Source organism: Diaporthe citri, assembly GCF_014595645.1.
Source record: "Diaporthe citri strain NFHF-8-4 chromosome Unknown scaffold_2, whole genome shotgun sequence".
Classification (NCBI taxonomy): Eukaryota; Fungi; Ascomycota; class Sordariomycetes; order Diaporthales; family Diaporthaceae; genus Diaporthe; species Diaporthe citri.
The window spans coordinates 4023082-4042307 of NW_025064847.1; the positions used below are offsets into that span (position 1 = coordinate 4023082).

The window sequence follows — 19226 nt, forward strand, 5'->3', positions numbered from 1 at the left end:
TAAAATACGTGGCGGGTGAGCTGGGGTGACTAGCCCATGTGGGACAGTGTCTCCCTGAGAGTCACTGTGCTGCTACCGCACGAGTCGGTGCAGGCTCACAGTGTGGATATCCATGTGGGCAAACAGAGCCGCGTGGCGGGTCCAAGCCACCGCCCCGGCAGTCGTCAACCCTGTCGACCGCTCGTGATCGGCAGGACCCTTCCAAGTCGCGCAACAACAACCTGCCTAAGCTGCCTCAACCAGCCTCATCAATAGCCCCCGATGACCACATCGGACTCCGTATGAGAATTGCCCAGCCAACCAGCCAGTTGTTTGAGCAAGATGACTGCAGTAATACCCATTTAGCGCGCAGATCTCAAGGCTCAACGGGTGCCCCCAAGACCCTCCAAGCCGGCCTGTCCTTACAGCTGCCTAAGGGGCCGCTTCTTGTCGTCCAGGAAGTGCGGGCTTCCGCATGATAAACAACTCGTTTCCGTCCAATAGGGCCGGGAATCAGGGGTCTTTTTAGCCCCGTTGAATTTTTCATGAGGTTGGAAGGGCAGTGAAATGTCATCGTCCGGTGGTTTCACACTACGGAGCGACAACGTAATGTTGGTTGCTGCTGCGCCATGCTCATTGTTTAACCCAGCCGACCTAACCTCCCCACTATGTGGGATGTGAGATGTGGGATGTGGGTGACCTCCAGATCAGTTTGCCTCGTGGCCCCTGAAAATGATACCAGCCCGACAATGACAATACGGTCTATAAAGATGTTGGTTCTCTCGCTTGCTCGCCCCGTCAATGTGACGTTTCTTAGATGTACCATTCTTTCATCACCTGAGATACCCAACTGCAACTCAATACCCGGACATTGTTCGCAAGGACTACCGGACACAAGCTCACTTTACGACCAACCATGAAGTCGTCTATTCTTTCCACGGTGGCCTTCGCCCTGTCTCTCACGGCGACGGTCTACTCTTTGCCGAGCCCACAAAACAACGGACAGTGGGACCCCAGCCAGTTGGAGACGGTAGCAGTGGAAGCGGCGGCAGCGGAGCAGGAGCTTCAGGAGGAGCATGGGGTGCCTCATCGACAACCAACTGGGAGAATACCGTGGCCACAGCAACCTCGGCCGGTAGCTATGCCGCATCAACTGCAGTATCGGCTGCTACCTCGACTTCAAACGTTGCCTGCAACAACTCGCCCGACCTCTGCTCAAGGCAGTACAGCAACGTGACACACATGGGAGCCCACGATGCGGCCTTCCTCCGGGACTCATCGACCGACAACTCCGTCGCCGGGAACCAGTACTACAATGCCACAAAAGCCTTGAACGCCGGCATCCGACTGCTCTCGCTCCAGGTACACAACTCCAACGGCACACTTCAGCTATGCCATACAACGTGCGCCCTGCTCGACGCCGGCACCCTCGAGGACTTCCTGGCCAAGATCAAGTTGTGGATGGACGAAAACACGAACGAGGTCGTCACCCTGCTGATCGTGAACTCGGACGATGAGGACGTCGCCTCCTTCGGCAAGGTCTTCGAGAGCTCCAACATCTCCTCGTACGGCTACACACCCGCTACCGTGAGCGCCAGCAACACCTGGCCTACCCTTCGGACCATGATCGACGACGGGACGAGGCTGGTCACGTTTATCGCCACCGTCACTTACTCAACCACCTACCCTTACCTCCTCAACGAGTGGGACTTCGTCTTCGAGACCGCCTATGAGGTTACTTCGCTCGCGGGCCTGAACTGCACCATCGACAGGCCCTCAGGCCTGTCCGATGCCAGCTCCGCCATTTCATCGGGCTATCTGCCCCTGATGAACCACTTCGTTTATCAGTCCATTACCTCCTCCATCGAAGTTCCCAACGTCGAGATCATCGACACCACCAACAGCCCCGACACGAGCTCCGTCGGCACGCTGGGCCAGTCCGCCTACAAGTGCAACTCAGAGTGGGGCACCGCCCCCGTGTTCGCCCTGGTCGACTTCTACAGCGAGGGCCCGGCCATCGAGACGGCCGACAACCTCAACGGCATCACCGCCGAGGGGCGGTCGGACAGCAGCAGCGCCACGAGCGACGCGGCCTCGGGCATTGGTTCTGCTGGTGCCAAGACCGGCGCCCTGGTTGCGTTCCTTGCTGCGGCTGTTTTGATCTTCTAAGGTCTTGGAATGTGTTGCTGTCAAGGACTTGGTTTGATGGGTCATGGAACACGAGAGATGACGAGCCTGTTTTCAATTGCATAGCGATGGAGTTCTTGGGTATTACGGAACAGCATGAGGCCACGATATGAGCCATTCTTACAGGTTATTCAGATAGATGTCACATAGCGATTGCTATTTTGTGACCTGAGGACAAATAGTCTCTTCTAGAATCAAAGATTTCTAATTACTTTCAAATAACGTCTCACTGGTGCCTCTCCTGCTACTGCCTTCCGCCCATGCATAAACCACCTGCTGTGGTTCTTCGCGTACTCATCTCCCCCATCTTCCATATTCATAGCCTCACGCAGCTCGGATTTCTCAGGCGCCTAGAGTCAAAGCGGTGCCGGCTGCCCTTACTTTGATTTCTGTGGCCCGTATTCTCGATGAGGATTCAAATTTACATTGGCAGTGTTTCTGGAGAAGAATTACGAAGGGATGAGAATCATGGACATTATATTTCATGGCCCACAAGAAATTCTTACATACAATCATTTTGCCGAAGTTCTCTATGTCTGGAAATTCCAAGTTGTGGGGGGAGGGTGGTTCACCAACCTTAGGGTACAACCCTGAGAAAACAATCCTCCCCACCGCAAAATCTTGATCAACCATCGCTCACGACAATTCACAACTCACACCAAACTGTCAGTCACCTGCAAAAGAAGCAAAGTCCGAACGAACACAACGTGCGGGACTGGAAGCCGTAAATAGGCTCTGAATAATCACATAGCATGGTGAATGCAACAGTTGATCAACGGTAGGTACCTGGCTCAAGCCTCCAGCGGGCTTGCCCCAGAGACAAATTCTCCTTGCTCCAACCTTTCATCCCACGTCTTTTGCCGGACTCGGTCGACAGTATCCCTCCTGTCCGATCTTGAGTAGGATTCGCCCCTCGGAGCCGTCAAGGTCCCCCGGCGCGTATTAGACAAGAGCAAGAGACTTTTTCTGGTTTCCGCAACGTCGTTTGAGTACGAAACCTCCTCTCCTGGAGTACCGGGGGCTGTGGGGGATTTCGTAATTATTCAGTTGCGACATCTCAAACTGGTCAACTTCTCACTTCCCGGCCTAGGCGCTGTTGTTTTGAGAAAATGCGTTTCTTGTTTCTGACCAGAGAGACGAGTGAATGACATCGTCGTGCCTGCCATCACTGCGGAATCTTTAGCCTGGCTGGAAGCAGTCTTCTCGTCGTTCCTCAGCTCGCCAGGCATTCAATGTCCCATGTGGAGGGCCAAGTACCTGTGCCTTTCTAAGTACAACCGCAACTGCCATCTCGTGTGACATAGTGACCACTTGGTACCCCATAGTAAGAAGAGCCTCGGGCACGCCTTTCATCGAGGGCTATGCAGTTATTCTTGCAGACTTTTTTGTCCCCTTCACCGAGCTCCCCAAACACACACCCTGGCCATCTCGAGCCCACCATTCCAGACCGTGCTGTAAGCCGTCTGTGCTAAACCCTCAGTCCTAGTGTGCGGCCTCCTTTACGACGTGCCTTAGATAATTTTCAAGACCGCTCCGCTCCTGCTCCAGGCGGCGATATGCCAGGCCTTTGTCCACGTTCTCAACCCTGACATGGTTCACCCTACCCATCGCCGTCAGATCCACCAGCTCGTCGAAGCCCAGGGCTTCTGTGATCCTCGTCTGGGACCTCTGGGGCAAGTACTTCTTCAGCAGCGCCTCTTTCCGGGACATGGTGTTGGTAGTGGACTTGGAAACGACGACGACGAGTTTCTTGAGCGTGGAGACCTTCTTCAAGAGCTCGAAGGCCGAGTCGGACTCCTCGCCAGTCCAGTGAACCTCGACGCTCTTGAGGTTGTAGCTCATGCTCTTGTTGATCCGCAGACAGTGCCCTAAGAAGCTAGTCAGTCAAGTGCCCACCTCGAGAGGATCATGCCCGCTCACTAAGCTCGCAGCCACAAGCGAAACTGAAAACATGGCGCTTGAACCACTCTTCAAGAGCCTCGTCCTTGATGTACGAACAAGTGGAGATGAGTGACATGCTCAGAGGGCGAGCCAATTCCATCGTTTGGCTCCTGTGGCTGGCGCAATTACAGTTGAAAGGGCTTTTCAGGATGATGATGTTGGCCTTTCCCCACGGAGAGGCCAGCAAAAGGTCGCTGAAGTAGTGCCGGTAGACAATTCGGCGGACCTCAGCCGGGAACTTCATGAAGGGCAGTGTTGCTCCCTGCTTGGACTCGTCTACGAATTCATAGTCAACATTCTGTTCCCTCGGAGTGTTTAGCTCCAAAGTCTTCCACCTTCAGAACAATCCAGAGACCCCTAAGACAAAGGGAAGGGGCGAACAAGTGGTCAAGAGTCAGGACCAAACTCACTGGCAAGATTGAGCATCTCAGAGCAGCAGTCGATGATCTCACTGCATTCGGTGATGCACTCGGGCGTGGGGTTCTTCTGCATTGCCGCCGCAAGAGAAGTGATGGTATCGGTGCAGGCCCTCGTGAGGGTCGAGGTTCGAAGCCGTCGGCCCAGCGCCTCGGGGGCCACGGCGCCGCGGTGATGCTCGCCATAAGCCCTGAACAGCTCCAGAACGTTCTCTGAAAGGCCGTATCTCTGGTGGAGATTTCGCATCTTGAGGATGTAGTCGTCCAGCGGAGGACTCATCTTGAGGACAGTGACGCGGGCGAGGCCAATGATGACAAGGGGTGCCTGAGATCGAGGTATTGAGTGGTGATGACAGGGGCAAGTCGAGTGACTAGGCCACAGCTAGAGATTGGTGGTCGCCTTCAGTGGTGGTACTTGTCTTGCTCCTGGGAATTTGATGGCTCTGAGTTGTTGACAGGGCTAGAAGCGAGGTGTTGCTTGGTCATGAGGTGGGGTTTCTTATACGGTGGAAAGCGAAAGAACCAGGACAGATATTGTGAGCCAAACAATTGGAAGGATTTGTGGGAGATAATAGTTCCCAGTCCAAATCCATCGATCCAGAGATTTGAGATACAGCCAACGAGGGCCAGGTAGAAATAGGAGGTTCAGATGAGGGAAAACTCCTGACCAAGCCACAGCCAGGAACCGAGGGGTTCAGAGAGTGAGAGCTTGTGACCGTTGAGTGAGAGACACAATGTGAGAAAGATGCCTACTTCTCATGGACTTGTACAGCCCACAAGCCAATGCCCAAAGGCATCTAAGTAGATCCCAAAGACATTGGGAACTTTGTACGTTCTGTCAGATGTTACGATTATGCCGTTACTTCTACAATCCATTGAGGCTACACAATGACAAACAAGCCCTTTGAGTTCGGAAACGAGGCAGTCCCGAGAATTTTATGGATTAAATATAAATGTAGAGGTCAACCCGAGGTTCAGTTCAAGGCTTGGGTTTTAGAAGTACCACAAGTAATGACCTTTATAGCTGCCAGATGCCAATCTTCCATGGGCTCGAGTGAAGTAAGCCAGTAGCTAGGCGGACCTCGAGATTGCAGACAATCGTGCCAGAATGCTGGGCAATCTCTCCATTCCAGGTCTTCCAATTCCAAGTAAGGGGTAGGAAAAGAAGAGACACAATACCAGGGACCCGGTTCCTCTTTTCCCGTCCCCACTGAGACGTGGGATGGTGCCTCAGGCGGCTTGAGTAGGTCTACCTACTCCTCCTCGTCTCCCTCAGCATCTTGCTCGCTCTCAATCCTGGGCTCCTCGCTGTAGTGCCGCCCATTTGTTGCCGTGGGTTCCTCACTGTCATCACGTCGGCCACCGTCTCCGTCATGTGACACACCCTCCTCCGCCTCAGCGTCAGCATCATGCTCATCCTCTTGTGGCGGGTCCGGCCCGACCAGAGGGTTCGCCTTGCATAGCTCCATGCGAAGGCGCCACTCGTCAGAAGGGTCCTCGGGGACAATATCAATCTCATCGACCTCGGTCTTCTCGCGCTTGAACTGGTTGTGGATTCTTCTTGGAGGCTCCAGCTTCATACGCTGCATGGATGGGTAGTACCATGCCACCTTGGTGACGGGATCAATACCGAAAACTAGCTCCTCGCTGTACTTTGTGTCATGATCCAGCTCGCTCTCGACGACAGCGTTGTATGTGCGTGCGTAGTTGTATTCGAATGCAGGTTTACCGCTGTCGGCCTTGGTCTCCGGGTTCAGACTGTCGTCATCACGGTTGGGATTGCGCAGGTCAAATCTCTGGCGGAACAGATCAACGTGCTTGACCTTGTCGGCAAGGTAGAAGTTGTACGGCTGCTGGTTGGGCGGTTTGGGATAATTCTCCGGGTCACGATTGTGCGCCTCTACCGCTGCATTGTAGGTCTCCTCCTCCTCTGCTGAGCGATTGTATTTCAATATACTGTTCAGAAGGCGCCTGTCGTAAGTCCCATCCTTGGGTATGGGGGGATGCGCGAACTTGTAAGTGACATAGGCGCCAGAGTCCGGGAACGCGTCGAGGTCCGGCAGAACTGGGTAAGCCTCCACCACCCTGAGATTCCTGAACTTGTTCACGGGAGGCTTGGTCGGGTGGCGTATCCGGCTCTTGTCCTTCAGGTTCCCTTGCGCTGCCTCGAAGCCCTTCTCGATCTTGCGCTTGACGTAGGCTGGTGTTCCGATGTCAGGCTCCGGTGACTTGCGCTTGGGCGGCCGCTGGGCGGTGTTCTTTGGAGCTTGGCGGAATGGGCTCGATTTCGTTGTGGTGTTTGCATTGGAGATGTACTCGGTACGGCGGAGGAAGGAGACAGCAGCACCTGCGACCTTGGGCTTGCCGAGGGTGGCCAGTGGTCGCAGCAACGCTCGGTCATGCGGGTGGACTTGTGGGGCCTGGGAAGGTGCTTGGATTGCTGCTGAATGTCAGTCTACAGGCCTTCAACCTCAAGCTTTGTTACGATTCATCAGACGCACAGCTCTCGTCGCCGTCAAAGACACCTGACATGCCCACCAAGTCCAACGGCATTCCAAGCTCTGCATCTGCTTCGATGTTCAGCGGCTGCTCCCGCGCCAGGCGAGAAGCGAAGCCCGGGGTCGTGTATTGCCCGCTCGCAAGGCCAGTGTTTGGTATGTCGAGGAGCTTGGGAGGATTCGGCGGCGGTGGAAGGGCATTGGAATATCTGATCCTCGCGATGAAGTCTTGGCGAGCGTGTGAAGACTGTGAGGACGACATTTTGACAATTGGTGTCGGCACAAACGACCGGTGCCTTGAGCGTGGGAGCCTCGTCGAAGTTGAGCTGTGGTGTTTGAGGTGTTGGCTTCTGGAATTGCTTTGCTGGAAGCTGGAAGCTGGAAGGAGTTGCGGACGCCAAGTTTGGTAGCTTCGGCGGTTTGGGTGAAATGCGCCTCTTTAGTTGCACGGTTGCTAAAATACACCCGGACCGTAAGTGCACCCACCTTTTTTTTCGAGCTGCCCCCAGCCAGCCCCTTTCGCCCCAGCACTCACCTTTGGGCTTATTCGGCGTATTCAGACAATGCGAAGGACAATAGCATGACTGCGCGCAATCTGCGCCTGGATTAGCGCATCGCATTTCCCCCTGATAGCCCAGCACGAGGACACGCGAATGACCCGGCTGTACAGTGCTCACGCCTGCAAGCTGGGAGGATTCAACCTGCTTCATTCTATAGAGGATCGTAGTCTACATAACGCGTTCTTCCCCAAAGCCGTGATTCCATTTCCACAGATTTCTGGCCCATTTGACCAGCTCAAGTAACCAAGCAAACAGGAACGCCTCAGGTCAAGTCCCTCACGCGTGCGCCGACTACACGACAAGGCTTCGAGGCGGGCCCTGCCTCCGTCCGTGATGCAGATGCGGATTAAAACGGTTCATAAAGTTGATAACGATAAGCTCGGCACAGAATTAGAATGCCTCGCGCTTGGGCCATTTTCTGATCATGCTAGAGTTTCTGTCACAAAGCTCTGGCTTCCCGTTTCAGTGATGCCTTACTCGGCGTTCCTGTTGTATCGTGTTTTGCCCATGGAGAAGGGCACGTAGCGGTACTTGATCATGTGTTGGATTTGCTTGCGCACTGGTCTTTGTTAGCACAGTGGTCAGGCCAGCAGGAAAAGCTCGACTTACTGGTCAGGAAGAACAGGATGAACCAGTACATAACCAGCACGGGCCAGAACACCGGAACATTGAAGATCTCGAACCAGCTGCAGATGAAGCCGATGAGGATGACACGGGTGGCAGAGTGCCAGAACTTGAACTCCGGAAGCCGTCGAATAAAGGGCCTGAACTCCTCGTCCTGCTTCGTCGGCAAGGACCCAGCCGCGCCGTCCTCCATCTCGTTATCGATGGCCTCATTGGAAGGGTCGAACTTGGGCTGTAGGAAGGCGAGGAAGAGGTTGAGCAGGTAGATACCGAGGGCGTAGGCAACTAATATCGAGTTAGTGGGAGAGGCGCCGGACACTTGAAAGAGCAGTGGGGAGTGAGTGGACGGACCGATGTACCAGCCTTGCGCGTACAGGATGCGCGCGAAGAATAGTAGCAACAGGACGGCCGTGCCAATCCATCTGTACGTGACATATGGGGTTGACTGGTCCAACAGCGCCTGGTATTGCCTTTGCAGTTTCGATGTCTGCGCCGACACCGAGGCGAAAGGGGTCTGATCTGGTTCGGGAGCATCCATTGTGACTAGACGGGGATGGCCAGGAGATTGTTGGGAAGACGGAGGCAGATCTGAGAATGCAACAGGCGGAATTCGAGCGCGACACTTGGACTCGGAGGTTGAGGTATCGTCGCAGGGCAAGTGGTCGTGGATGGGCAGGGCAGGGCAGGTCGCACGGCTCGTAGGCTCCGCAAAATGGAGATGGAGATGCGACGACGACTTTGAAATCTGTCTAGAGCTGGAGCTCACTAAAAGGCTCCCCAAGGCTCCAAAAGGTCACCCAACCGGTAAACTGGTATTTTTGATTGGGCCCCACTTCTTTATCGCGCTGATTGACAGGTCCCTGCGCCGCCCCCTGAGCCGTGCCGTGATCCCTGCTGTCTCTGTCCCACGGGGGACTGAACGGCCGGAACGGATAGGTGGTACCGAAGTACCTACCTCGAATACGCGTTCACTGTGCACCCATTCGCCCACCCACGGATGGGGCTAGCCAGTCACTGGTGGGGACGGGGAACACTGAGAAAGCTAGCTGTGACGACACTGCTCCAGGTGCTGGTAACTCATCCTCGGCCGGCGGCAACCATCGGTCTTCGCTGTCCATAGGCATCTGTGTGTGCTTTGTTGGGAGCCAATTTACAGTTTGAATCCAATTGTCCTCGTGTCCCTATCATTACCGCACTGGAATTTTGGCGTGAGGATATTTCTCCACACAGTCACCTTCGTACACTTCCAGCAGGCTTGCCGAGGTGGACGTGCCGTCGCAGCTACAGCTCCCCGCCAGCGACCATTTGAGCAGCCCTTACGCCCGACGCATAGCGTCGTCCCCCGCTGCTTATTCCCATAGCCTCGGAACTTTGGTTTTGTCCCTCAAGATGCAGAATTTCCGGAGTTTGAGGCCAATTGCCTCTAGGTTGCAGACCTCGACACTGCCTCGCGTCTCCCGCGCCTCCTTCTCCGCCTCATCGAGAATGAGCTACGAACATATTCAAGTTTCTGAGCCAAAGCCTGGCGTTGGGCAAGGTATGGACGGGCGACGCTGTTGGGTATCACTTGCGCGCATTGTCGATGACTGACTGTTAATCTACTCCCAGTCACACTGAACCGACCCAAGGCTCTCAATGCCCTGTGCACTCCGCTGATCGAGGAACTTAACGAGGCTATGTTGAAGTTCAATGCCTCGGACAATGTCTCGTCCATCATCCTCACAGGCTCCGAGAAGGCCTTCGCGGCTGGGGCGGACATCAAGGAGATGGCGCCCCTGACTTTCTCACAGGCTTATCTCAACTCGTTCATCGAGTCCTGGTCCAACCTAACCACTCAGATCAAAAAGCCTATCATCGCGGCAGTCTCTGGGCACGCACTAGGCGGAGGATGTGAACTGGCCATGATGTGTGACATTATATACTGCACCGACAAGGCCAACTTTGGCCAGCCAGAGATCAAGCTTGGCACAGTCCCAGGAGCCGGAGGAAGCCAGCGGTTGACGAGAGCCATTGGCAAGTCCAGGGCTATGGAGCTCATCCTCACCGGAAAGTTCTTCTCCGGACGGGAGGCTTATGAGTGGGGAGTCGCCGCCAGGACGTTTCCCACCTACGAGGAACTCATGGAGGCTACATTGAACACGGCCGAGACCATAGCCGGCTACTCAAAGGTTGCCGTGCAGGCTGGCAAGGAGGTTGTCAATAAGAGCCAGGACCTTTCGCTACGGGACGGCGTTGAGTATGAGAGGCGCGTCTTCCACAGCTTGTTTGGCAGCCAGGACCAGAAGATTGGCATGAAGGCATTTGCGGACAAGGCGAAGGCAGAGTGGAAGCACGAGTAGAAAAATGGGCGTAAATTTTATTGACGAGGACTATCAACCGTAAAAAGAGAAGTTCAATATCCCGCCGACTATGGTCAACAGGCGTCATGTACTGGCAAGATGGTTGGCCCCTTGCGGGTTATCCTATAATAGGCAATCCTATAGTAGGTAATCCTACAGTGGCTAACCCTATCAGGGCATCCTATGGGAGGTGATCTCATCAGGAATCATCCCACTATAGATCTATGGGATATTACTGTGATACCCAGATTCACTCTTGAGTCATTCTCCGCTATACTTAATCATGGGAAAGACGACTGACGATGTGCCGTGCAAGTGGAGAGTGGAAATAAGCTTACCGCATTTGCCTGGCCAAGCAGCTTTCTCTCATAAGCGCCAAATGTCGAGAAACCGGAGCCACTCGCACATCAAAGCCTCCGCAGCCACCAGTTCGCCGTCTTCACTCCTGGTTGCTACTGCCAGGTTTCTGCAAAATTTCGAGGATAGCCTTCGATGTCCGGAGCATCGTCTCCTCAATTGCCCTCGGATGGATCTACAACGCTGGACCCTGTCAGCTCATACCGTCCTTCTTAGACATTTAGGTATCTGCCTGGTTGTCGCCACGGCCGCCATAACCCTGGCGCAACCCTGATCCTTGCCTCTGCATCGGTGGTCACACTCAAGTCTCTTCTTGCGATTCGCGATTTCCCTATCGCAGAGCGGAGGGCGGAAGCTCCTGTGGAAAGGGAAAGCATGGACTCGTCCAAGCCAGGACTGGATCTGGAGAAAGAGTTGACGTGCTCGGTGAGTCTCCTGCTCTGTCTCAGTCGCCTTGCCGTCGTGCCCCCGCTCCCGCAGCCCTTCTAACCACTGTCCCGAGTCAGATCTGCACCGAGCTACTTTACCACCCTCTTACGCTCCTGGACTGTCTACATACCTTCTGTGGCGCCTGCTTGAGGGACTGGTTCACCTGGCAAGCCCACGCAGCCGAGAATGGCCCCGACCCGCCAGCGCCTGGGACTTCGGTCTTCACCTGCCCGTCATGCCGGGCTCCTGTGCGAGACACGAGACACAATGCCACTGTTGCCTCGCTCTTGGACATGGTGCTTGCCGCACACCCAGAGAAGGCAAAACCAGACTCCGAAAAGGAAGAGATGGATGCCAAGTACAGGCCAGGAGACAGCGTGCTCCCGAAGCTGAACATTCCGGAACGAACCGCCGAACAGTTACGCCTGGAGGAGCGGGAGAGGAATTTGATCGAATCGGTGCGGGAGATGAGCCTCCTCGAGGCTGTGAACGGCGAGGTGTCCGCTTCGAGGTCACGCCAGCATCGATCCTCGAGTAGGTCCAGGACTGGCAGCTCACATCGGACGAGAGATACGAGTGCGACTAGGACTGGCGATTCGCGGGCTCGAGAGCGCCAGCATCGGCGCGGAGCCACTGCAGAGAGGGACCCTACCCTCAGAGCAGAGCGGAATGCGAGGTTGTCGCCCGACAACGTAGGGTCGAGGTCTGAACACAGCCGCAACAGCAGCAACGAGTCCAGGCGAAGGACCGAGGACTTGAGGGAAAGGCAGAGGCGTCACATAGAGCATCAGTCGTCCCTTAGATCCCTGATCAGCTCTTCAGACGCAGCCGACATTGATATGGAGCGGGAGGTGGAGGAATTTGCTCGGCAAATCCAGGAAGAAGGCCTACTGGACGGACTGGACCTGGAGAATATCGACCTGATCAACAACGACGAGCTGAGCCGTAAGATAACCGAAGCATATCGAAGGCGCCAGCGAGAGAGAGAAAGGCTACGCCATGAGGCAGTGGAAAGGAGCCGGGCCACCTCTCGCAGTTCCCATGTCGGGCCGTCTGAACCAAGGCCTCAGCTTGGGGTATCCTCGAGGTCGTCGAACCGGCAGACAGACCATCATTCAAGATCGGCGAGTGCCACGAGCCAGTCCGATGAGCGCAGCAGGCCACCAATATCCTCACGATCTACCCACTTGGAGGTCCAGGAGTCAAGGAGGCGTCGGCGGGCCGCCAGCGGAAGCAGGGACCGGAGCTCGACCTTACCAGTCGGGCCTACGCAGCCAGAGGTCAGAGCAGGCGCGCGATCCCAGACGGACCTGAATGCGAGGTCAAACAGTTTGAATACGTCTTCCAAAAGGCCAGTCATTGCGGATGGGCGAAGTGCGAGCACATCGGACGTACCAAGCAGCAACCCAGTCCTCGTGCAGTCACCACCTTCGACGGCACTGCCCTTCAGCGCGCGAGCCAACGGCCTGAACATATTACAGTCCCAAGAAAGGACCACCACCTCCGATTCCAGCTCCAGCTCAATTCGGCAGCAGCGACCCGCTGATATCGTCTTTGCGCCACCTCCGAACTCTACTTCCACCCAAACCAACCCAAGCCTACTGGCATCACCTACATCCAGCTCTGGCCATCAAAAGCACCGCACGTCGCTCTTCGTGGAGCCTGCAATAAGGTGCGACCGGTGCGACCGAGACCACATTGAGTACGAGCTGCATTACAACTGTGCGGAATGTAAACATGGTGACTGGAATATCTGTCTCGCCTGCTACCGTGCAGGCAAGGGTTGTCTGCATTGGTTTGGGTTCGGATACGGTGCATTTAATAGATGGAAAAGACTGCGCAGATCCGACCCTTCCTTACCAGAGCCACACAAGCTCATGGCCAGCCGCTTCCTCCAACCGACAGCCATGGTGGCATCCGCGGCCGAAGACCGGAAGGCTTGGTCGACTGAAGACCCATATGAGCGTCTGCAGAGTGGCACCTTCTGCGCGCTGTGCTTCGCATGGTCGAACGAGTGCTACTGGCGCTGTGATGTGTGCAACGAAGGCGATTGGTAAGCAGCTTCCAGACTTGGTTTACCTTTTTAGGAAGGAATATCTACTATGGCCATGGCCCTGTGTCACTACTTGCCTTGAAGCCCTTTGTCAGGCTGTGGATTTTGACAGAGACTGTGGGCATACGGTGGCATACTCCTCGCTGTATCTTGATCACTTCTTCGATGGCTGACTCTGTACCGCGTAGGGGCTTCTGTAACGACTGTGTAAATCAAGGCCGGAGCTGCACGCACACCCTTCTCCCGCTGGCTCACCAGTTCTCACTGCGTTCAGCTGGATCGCTGCCCCCAAGCCCCCGCTCGCCATCGCGTCCGTCATCAGCGACCATGATGGTGGGCCTAAATGCAACAAGCATTGGCCCCTTCAAAGTCATGACTTTCATCACCACGTGTGATGTCTGCAGGATGCCCATCGCGCCCACGCAGAGTCGCTTCCACTGCTTCACGTGTGTCAGCTCCATAGTGCCGGACTCGAGGCCCGGAGACTATGATATATGCGAGCAGTGCTACTACTCTCTGGCCTCAAATGGTGGCGTCAGCCCAGAGAACGGTCCATCTGGCTGGAGGCGGTGTCTCCAAGGCCACCGGATGGTAGTTGTGGGTTTCCAGGACGGCAATGGTGGGCAGCAGCGCTACACCCTGCGTGACCTCGTTGGCGGCCGGCGGCTGCAGGTCGAGGCGGTCGCGGACGAGCCGAGCCTGCAGCGATGGGTTTGGTATGAAGGTGACGACAAGCGAGAGAGACTCGTCGCCAGGGACGTAGCCCAGACGACAGACGCGGGCGACGCATCTTTCCCGCCGGATGGCGGGTTTGGCCTGAAAGCGTCGGCGCGGTGGGCCTGGTACCCTGCCCCGGGGAACAGTGATGAGCTTCTGTTCCCTAAGGGGGCGGAGATCACGGAGATCGAGGACGCGAACGGGGAGTGGTATCATGGGGTTTACATGGGTTCCAAGGGCCTGTTTCCGGCCCCATATGTGCGGGTACTGGAGTAACGGACAAGAGGATCACAACGGCATGTGACGGGACTCGACCAGAAGATATTAATATGAGAATGATTGTGTGATGGGCAGGGACACAAGCATATTGTTAGGGGGCATGGAATGGTTTCAAATAGGTCTACAGCACGCATCTTGCGGCACATCATCAGTTATGTTTACCATTTTCTAAGAGTGAACCTGCATGTAGTAACCTCAATTGGGATATCCTCCACGGGGATAACCTCCACTGAGGCCACTACTGAGATTCACTACCTACTGAGATAGTATTCACTGGGCTAACAGCCATAGGATAATCCAATTTTGGGGTAACCAACTATAGGAGTGCCCAGGTATAGACCTTATCAGTACAGCTGACATATTTCACTGTAGTACCTGGCTTTCGTTTGCAAATCCCATGAACTGCTACAGGCTGTGTACCTAAATTTGTACAAAAAACGCCTATGGTGCACTAACAAGCTTGAACACCTTTCGTGCCGGAACTCAAAGCTTCTCATCCTCGATTTGGCATCGGACTTATGAACGGGTCTTGCAGGTATGAGGATTTGTTACCTCATTGGCAATCTCATGTTCCTGAATTCATGAAGTATACATGATCCTTACTGATTTCCACACAGCCTTCAGAGAGTCACCTGCCTAATTCTGCCATTCAGTCTAGGCGCCAGGTACCTTCCACGCTAAGAGGCTGTTGACGTTATCGATAAGAACTTTTTGGAGGGGCACCACTGCTTCCAAAAAGTCAGGGTCCTTGGCTTCAATTGACAAACTCACCAGCTCAAGATCAATCAACCCACTTTCCACCAGAACAACAGCTTCAGGGCTGACTTTGCAGTGGCACTTATTCGTTCAGGAACATCTTTCACGGATAAACCATCTCTTGATACCGGTTTGCTGTCCTACGACCAGGACTGCTGCACATTGCAGCCTGGGAGGTTTCCCACTCCCTCAAAGCACCCACACACACGTCTCTCATCTCTTGCCGTAACACCATTGCCCCTACTCATTACCCTACTGGAGCTCTGCCTCAGAAATACGTCAAGATGGCAAGCCCACCGCAGCAGGCTTCTCAGTCCACTCAGGACACAGACACCCACCAGCAGCCCTTTCGCAACCAGAATCGTTATCACGATCGACCTTATCACGCAGCGCAGCAGCAAACCCACAATCCAAATCAGCCAATGAATTACATGCCTTCTGTTCGCGCAGCTTCAGAAAAGAAGCTGGGACTCATTCACTTCAGCTCTCCTCAAAACCATGGCTGGCACGGTGACGTTCGTAAGAGGTATGTGACTGCTGGTACTGCCTGCCCACGACTGATGGCGCGTCTGGTTGGCCCTTGGAGCTTTCTCATACTCACTCGTCTTGAACTTGGCTGCAAACATCAAGCTGACTGTAAATAGATTCACTGACTTCCTTGTCAACGAGATCCAGAAGAATGGCGAGGTCCTCCATCTCTCAGATTACAGCCTGGGCTCCAGACCCACGGACACTGTCAGTTGCTTTATTCTTGGCCAACCTTTTCCTGCTCGAAACAAAGGGCTGACTGCGATACAGGATGTCCATATTCCTGGACAATTTCATCAAAAGCCCCAATATAGCGTCGTTCCAACCCCAGCAAGCGATGCTCCCGCTCCCGCAAGTGATGCTTCGTCCCTTCAGGTCAGCGACGAGGACCTGAATATTCTTTGTGGCCTCTTGGATGAGTCCACCACACAAGCACTGAAGGAGCTTTTTGAGCGAATCGGTGCCTCTGGCACTAGCAGACTTGACCCCAGGGCCAACTCTGTCAAGTTCCCTCCCATGGAGCGATCGCAGAGAGGAAAAATCCACCAAGTAAGAATCAGATACTCAAACACACACCATTCGACTAACGATAGCTTAGGAAATCCGTCGCATCTTCCAGTCACGCATAGAAACGGAAACTGGCAGCGATGGGATAATCACTGCGGTGCCTTCCAACCGCTTCACCAAGAACCCTCGTGCAGGTGGCCAGCGCCACCGCTCTACCCAGCCCTCGTTCAAGAAGATGGGTGGCGAGTATCTTCACTTCACTCTTTACAAGGAAAACAAAGACACCATGGACGCCGTCAACCAGATTGCCCGTATGCTCAAAATCAAGGCGAACAATTTCGGTTTCGCCGGTACCAAGGACCGGCGTGCAGCCACGGTCCAGCGCATCAGCGCCTTCCACGCCAAGCATCAAACTCTGGATTTCCTCAACGGTCAGATTCCCGCCATCAAGATGGGTGACTACAAATACAGCAAATACCCCATACAGCTTGGCGACCATGGTGGCAATGAGTTCAAGATTACTGTCAAGAATGTTTCTGTCAGCCGTGGTCAAGGGTGCTCGCTTAAGCGTCGGGTTCAAATGACCACTCAGGCTGTCGAGTCGGCCGTCGCGGAGATGGCCAAGTATGGTTTCATCAATTACTTTGGCCTCCAGCGATTCGGCACCCACTTTGTCGGAACGCATGAGCTCGGCAAAATGTTGTTGATGGAAGACTACGAAGCCGTCATCGACGGGATTCTACACGTCGATCCAGATTACATGAGCAAGGTCATGTCTGGCTCTGTCGAAGAGACTCCGGCCAATCGAGATGAGATCAACCGCGTTCGTGCCATTATTCAATGGAAGACGGCCAGAAACGCAAAGGCTGCGCTTCAGTACATGCCGAGACGTTTCGGCTCGGAGATGAACGTCATCAGCCACCTAGCTAAGAACCCGCGTGATCCCCAGGGTGCGATCCTCACCATCACACGCGGCATGCGGAACTTGTATCTTCATGCCTACCAATCATACGTCTGGAACCATGCTGTCTCCCATCGTTGGGCCAAGTACGGATCCAAGGTCATTCCTGGAGATTTGGTTTTGGTAACTTCAGAGAAGGCTGCTGTCGACAATGTCGAAGTCGCGGGTGATACAACTGCATCTGGTGAGCCAATTTTCCAGAGAGCCCGGCACCTCACCTCGGCCGAGGTCCAGAGCGGCAAGTACACCGTCTTCGATCTTGTGCTGCCCTGCCCTGGCTACGACGTCCTCTACCCGGACAATGATATCGGCGAGTTCTATGTCGAGTTCATGTCAAGACCAGAGAATGGTGGACTGAATCCCCACCAAATGCGCCGAGCAAAGAAGGATTTCAGCCTTAGCGGGGCTTACCGCCATATTGTCGGCAAATTCATTGGAGAGCCAAAGTGGGAAGTCCGCACTTACACAGACGACAACGAGCAGATGCGGCCGACCGATGCCAATCTCATCGAGCAGCGAAAGGCTGAATCAAAGGCCCAAGAGATCGCCAAGGATCCAGAGAAGCTGGCCACCGCGACCAGCTGGAATACCTTCGCAGCAAATCCTACCGCTCACGATGACAAAATTGACGCAGAGCGTCGTCGCCAGATGAAGGAGAGCCCTGAGGTTGAGCCTCGCATCAACGAGACTTGGGTGCAGCGATCCGAGGATGGTGGCCTCAAGAGAATTAAGACCAAGCATGAGGACACTCCTCTGGAGTCGCAGTCCAAGGAGACCACGGAACCTATGGCTTCCAGCGGAGGCGCTCCCCTCTACGTGGATGATGTTGAGGGTGAGGACCTGCAGTCCATAAGGCCTGTGGTGCCTACGAGGCAGCCGAGTGTCCCAGAATCTGGCAATGCTGGCTTCACAGCCAAAGCAAAATCGCCTGGTCACGAGCTCCCCGCACCCTCATTCAATACCGAAGCGCCCACACCTGAGGCTTTAGCCATTCAAAATGCAGTCGCGATGGAGGCACTCAACAAACACCTGCAGAATCCTATCTTGACGATGCCCTCGACAAAGGCAACGGCGGAAGGCACCGAGACTACGCAAGCTGCGAGCCGCTCCAGCAGCAGTGGCACCGAGAAAGGTGCCGGCATCCAGGAAGCTCCCCTGGAGAAGGAAACAACGCCGACCACAGCTTTGCCCAGAGCAGAGTGGTTCAGGAAGAGGAACGATGATCGTCTCAGCAAGGAGGCTGTCGAGTCCTTCACCCAGAAAGACCTGTCAGCAGCGGAAGAGGACACGGTCAAGATTGCGGTCGTCCTGGAGTTCAGCCTGAACTCCAGCGCCTACGCCACAGTTGTCCTCCGGGAGCTCATGGCCGAGGTGGAACCGGAGAAGGAGAAGGAGGTCAAGCCCCTCAGCCCGTCCTGAAAAGTGAGCGCTCTTGCAATGTGCCTGCGCAAATCTGCTTGACTGCTTTGTTGAAGCCTGGCTGTGTTACTCCTGTCTCTTCACACAACGAAGTGTGATGGCTCGAAACCCAAGACCCACAGCTTGCCACGACGTCGTCTTTACAACAAGCATTACATGATCGCATACCTGATGAAAACTGCTTGATGGATGAGAACATTATGTAATATGGAACGCGCCATGACGCTGGAGCTACGATCGAAATTGGCCACCTCGCAAAAGATCTGACGGAAATCGGTGGCCTAAAGAGTCTCCACTGTCTGTCTGCACGTCACCCGGTTGCTCAAGTTTGGTTTGATCTGGTAGTCCTGCTTCTGACCCGGGGCTCGAAGTGAACTCTGTGCGGCATTTCTCAGATGGTGTTCTAATTGGCCGCTGTTCAGTGGTTTGTTTTGAATCCGCTCCGTCTCAATTTCCAAACTTTTGGACCGAACAGGTTCAGGCCACATTGTGGGAAGATGCGACACTTAACTGCTTGGAAGAGTTTTGTTCGGGCCCGGAAAACTTGTGACGGAGGGACGGATCATTGAGATACCCAAAGTACATACGGAAATTTGGTCTGGCTTGGTGGATGACCTGTGGTCTATGTCATTGTTTGAGTAAATACCCACCACATGTGGTTTGTTTGAGTAAATAC

The 19226-nt window shown here is 54.6% G+C and overlaps 7 protein-coding genes across 7 annotated transcripts; 4 read left to right on the top strand and 3 right to left on the bottom strand.

Annotated features, from left to right (window-relative positions):
* Nucleotides 1-1221: 1221 nt before the first annotated feature.
* INS49_006659 (uncharacterized protein) lies at nt 1222-2148 on the top strand (the record flags this gene model as incomplete). The annotated part of the gene is made up of 1 exon (XM_043167429.1): nt 1222-2148. One exon carries the CDS (start codon nt 1222-1224, stop codon nt 2146-2148), a length of 927 nt encoding a protein of 308 aa, XP_043028573.1.
* A 1500-nt stretch (nt 2149-3648) lies between these two features.
* On the bottom strand, nt 3649-4803 carry INS49_006660 (uncharacterized protein; the record flags this gene model as incomplete). Its single annotated transcript, XM_043167430.1, has 3 exons — nt 3649-4034; nt 4087-4383; nt 4518-4803. The coding sequence occupies 3 exons, from the start codon at nt 4801-4803 to the stop codon at nt 3649-3651; spliced, it is 969 nt and encodes a 322-aa protein (XP_043028574.1).
* A 973-nt stretch (nt 4804-5776) lies between these two features.
* On the bottom strand, nt 5777-7283 carry INS49_006661 (uncharacterized protein; the record flags this gene model as incomplete). Its single annotated transcript, XM_043167431.1, has 2 exons — nt 5777-6963; nt 7025-7283. The coding sequence occupies 2 exons, from the start codon at nt 7281-7283 to the stop codon at nt 5777-5779; spliced, it is 1446 nt and encodes a 481-aa protein (XP_043028575.1).
* Nucleotides 7284-8054: 771 nt separating this feature from the next.
* INS49_006662 (uncharacterized protein) lies at nt 8055-8743 on the bottom strand (the record flags this gene model as incomplete). The annotated part of the gene is made up of 3 exons (XM_043167432.1): nt 8055-8140; nt 8191-8490; nt 8557-8743. The coding sequence occupies 3 exons, from the start codon at nt 8741-8743 to the stop codon at nt 8055-8057; spliced, it is 573 nt and encodes a 190-aa protein (XP_043028576.1).
* A 947-nt stretch (nt 8744-9690) lies between these two features.
* On the top strand, nt 9691-10544 carry INS49_006663 (uncharacterized protein; the record flags this gene model as incomplete). The annotated part of the gene is made up of 2 exons (XM_043167433.1): nt 9691-9742; nt 9814-10544. 2 exons carry the CDS (start codon nt 9691-9693, stop codon nt 10542-10544), a joined length of 783 nt encoding a protein of 260 aa, XP_043028577.1.
* A 732-nt stretch (nt 10545-11276) lies between these two features.
* On the top strand, nt 11277-14376 carry INS49_006664 (uncharacterized protein; the record flags this gene model as incomplete). The annotated part of the gene is made up of 6 exons (XM_043167434.1): nt 11277-11327; nt 11408-11864; nt 11970-12275; nt 12530-12610; nt 13194-13383; nt 13788-14376. 6 exons carry the CDS (start codon nt 11277-11279, stop codon nt 14374-14376), a joined length of 1674 nt encoding a protein of 557 aa, XP_043028578.1.
* A 1181-nt stretch (nt 14377-15557) lies between these two features.
* Nucleotides 15558-18550, top strand: INS49_006665 (uncharacterized protein; the record flags this gene model as incomplete). The annotated part of the gene is made up of 4 exons (XM_043167435.1): nt 15558-15661; nt 15780-15870; nt 15934-16212; nt 16262-18550. 4 exons carry the CDS (start codon nt 15558-15560, stop codon nt 18548-18550), a joined length of 2763 nt encoding a protein of 920 aa, XP_043028579.1.
* Between the last annotated feature and the right edge of the window lie 676 nt (nt 18551-19226).